General features: G+C 47.0%; 1 protein-coding gene across 1 annotated transcript in view; it reads right to left on the bottom strand.

The window, feature by feature from the left end:
* Nucleotides 1-3214, bottom strand: part of LOC108759552 (uncharacterized) — a gene marked incomplete at its 3' end in the record, with an annotated part of 12428 nt that extends 9214 nt beyond the window's left edge. Inside the window, exon 1 of the mRNA XM_018505042.1 lies at nucleotides 3029-3214. Coding sequence (XP_018360544.1) covers nucleotides 3029-3214 — 186 coding nt within the window. The remainder of the gene's footprint in view (nucleotides 1-3028) is intronic.
* Between the last annotated feature and the right edge of the window lie 84 nt (nucleotides 3215-3298).

Here is a 3298-nt window from a genome sequence, read left to right as displayed (position 1 = left end):
CGCTTCCCCTCGCCTACGAGTATCCCCCGCACCCCGCGCTCCCCTCTAGCCTCATGGCTTAGAACCGCTACACTATACCTACTGCATAGGACACGTAAAAATGTAATGAGAATGGCTCCTTTTCTCAACACCGCCACTTCCTTCACGATAAATTTCTTTCCAACGATAAATCCTTGCAGATCCACAAACGTTGGTACGGTCATGGCGAACGATTTTTCGAGACTGCGATCGATTTCGATGAATCGTATATTTTATAGCGTGTCGGAGACTGCACTTAGGTTATTTTACGCACAACGTTCGTCAACTGATTGTACTGAACCACGCGATCGTGTATGATGAGACAATAGGTTGTAGTATTTGCAGGTACATTTTCCTTGCAGTCAAATTCTATGCGCACGTCCACAGTGGCACCCTTGACGGATTCATTTTGTCGCGAACAATCAATGACTACAAAAGGTCCTTCCACGGTAAATGAAAGCACGTTGAGTAGCGTTTCGAAGCAATTATTTCCATAATACGCTCTACGAAACCGGGCGTACGTATCAAACAGGACGGCGTAACTCTTTTTGCCAATATCCAGATTTAAATCGTCGTACGGATAAAACGTTGAATTTAAATAAAGTTTCACGTTACTCAAATTACAATCGTCGAACACGCTACCATTTTGTGAAATGACATTTTTTCGACCAGTCTGCAGAGCAAAGATAACGTATTCTCAAGCTGAGTCGCCGTTTTGACGGCCCACGAATGCTTTGTCGTTTTCTGTAGCAGAGGATACTCGTACAGAACCCACGAGCGAAAACTCATGCTCAGATAACGACCGCTTTCCAATGTTCGCAGCATTGATAATTTATTGATCTCGTTTAACGCAACGTGAGGCATCCGCCACTGTACTTTAAATAATTCAATTTCAGACTCCGTCACGGATTTCCCACCAAGCAATTGTTATCGTTGCGCGCTCGTTTCAAAATCAAATCGTGGCGGGCGTTGACGATCAAGCGTTTGTAATCTTCGCAAAAGCTCAACAGCATGCTGAGCGGTACGCAAAAATTTAAGTATCCTTCCTCCGTGTCGGATCTAGTGTTCCATCCAGCGTTGAGCGCAATCAAAGCTTTATCATACGTCAGAGACACGTAATTCTTGAGCGTGTTAGTTATGCCTACGTTTCTGCTGCGATCAATCTCCACGCCGTTGAGTTCATATCGAATTTCATCAAACTTAAACGCCACGCAATTATTTACAAGCGTAGTAGGCGTCTGATCGTTTTTCTTTTTCACCGTCAATCTTCCTTCGACGTAAAGAAAACTTTCGCACGGCAACGTGTACAAACCCTGTTGCTGTATTGGTATTCTTATTTCATCGCTGTACCCGAACGTTGTGTTGGCGAACGGGTTGTACGTGTGAGTCTCAATCTTGACGATGCGATCGTCGAAGATCGGCTCATCTTTAATGTTTAGAATATCAGTCATCTCAAATGTTGCGCACTGCGAATCCCAAAGATTGTAAAAATGTAACGTTCGACGAGCTGAGCGTCTTCTTCCCGATGCAGCTGGATGAGCGAGTGTTATCGAGCTGTGACGTCACCGACCTTGTAAAGAATGCGTTATCTCTCTGCGTGCGCTCCGTTCCGTTCAATATAAGCATCTCACGCTCGCGTTATCACTGTCGCCGTCGTACGTGTAATCTAACGGTGATCGCTTCTCCTCGAAAATTGAGCAATCGTCTGTTCTGGTCGACGACACGTATCGTTAGATCCGTAATGCTCCGTGCGGTGATCGGCAAGTAAATGATCTGCGCGGGCCTTTCCGATATCTTATATCCCGGTGGCACGCTCGGCGAAAATTCGTGTATCGTGTGTGCACCTTTGCCATTGCTGTACGCACCCGCGGTCACGATACACTCTACGCTGATAACATTTACGTTCATTATGTTGATCGACACGTCCGATTCGTGCCATTTTCGCGGTTGCAGTATACGCTTCGACGAGAATTTCAGCAGCGATCCAATGCTGTTGAGCTTGACAAAGTTTATTCTGTAGGCGCATCTAATCTCACATCTCATCGTGTTGTAGTTTGCGCGGATTGTTATCGGATATTTCACACCCTCGCCATCGTCATCATCGATGTTATAGTTGCTATTGTTGCTATTGTCACCATGCAAAAGCACTATGTCAACGGTTTCAAGCGCGTCGCGGTGTGAACGCAAAATCGCACGTTTCAAAAATTCGTTTATGTCTCGTACTTCGTACGAACCTTCGAGAATTGTAATTTCTGCGTCGTCTTTGTCGAAATAAAATTTAAAGTTTTTTTTTTGTTCGGTATCGTGTGATAAGTCTCAAAAATCGTCAGACCGAGCTCGTAATCACCGTCACTCAAATCTATGGCGGGGAAGTAGTTCGCCGCGAGGAGGCTGCTCTTCACGCTCAGTGTAAGTGTCAGTGACATGAAGAGAAAAGCGTTCAACCAATACTGAGATTTCACGGCACCTCGTCGAGCTTTTTAAATTCACGAGCGTCGACCGTTCGTTGAAACCACAGGCACATCTGTCCGCAGAAGCTCTGATCATACGTCTGATAGGACGTACGATTGTACTCTATCGTCGTAGCACCGTTCCCGAAATATCGCACCAATTCCTTGGACGGTCGAAGATTACCAAAGCTGTCGAAGTGCACGACGCGGTTGTTTCTATTCGCGTACGCTACCCAGTGAGTACCGGGTCCCGTCGCATCGTCCAGATTCACGATACCGCTTTCGTTTCGACGCACGCCGCTCGTCGGTAACGCGTTACGCATGAAAACACCTCTAAAATACGGTACACGTATACGTCACGCGAGAACATTCAATTGCACGTTGGTAGTTGCCCCCGAGGGCATTTTTATCGTCTCTTTGGCGTTTTTTTTTTTCACTGCTATGCCCTGTCCGCGTCCATATTTGTGCGGAGCGAGATATAGTCCGCGACCCTGTTCCATCGCGCGATCGTGACGTTGCAGCTCCTCGAGCTGACGTCGCGCGGCTTTGCTATCGTTTACCGCTTTCGCAACACTGGCGGCTCCTCCAATCAAGGATCCGAGCGCACCCAACATTGGATGAAACGGTAACGCATCGCCTCGTTTCGCTGTTGGTAGTATCCGTTTTTTCGCTATCTTTTTCGTTTTGTTTTTCCTCATCGTCTTCTTCGGTTTCATGCCCATGCCGATCTTGGTTTTGGTTTTCATCGCTGCCTAAACAGCAGCAGCGCAACTCTCGCTCAGAGCCGAATCTCTCGCGGTGACGCGTCGATCCTAGCGCTTTATCGGCGA

Source organism: Trachymyrmex cornetzi, unplaced genomic scaffold (assembly GCF_001594075.2).
Source record: "Trachymyrmex cornetzi isolate Tcor2-1 unplaced genomic scaffold, Tcor1.1 scaffold193, whole genome shotgun sequence".
Taxonomy (NCBI): domain Eukaryota; kingdom Metazoa; phylum Arthropoda; class Insecta; order Hymenoptera; family Formicidae; genus Trachymyrmex; species Trachymyrmex cornetzi.
The sequence above is the reverse complement of the archived record's forward strand: the minus strand, read 5'-3'. Positions and strand labels throughout refer to the sequence as shown.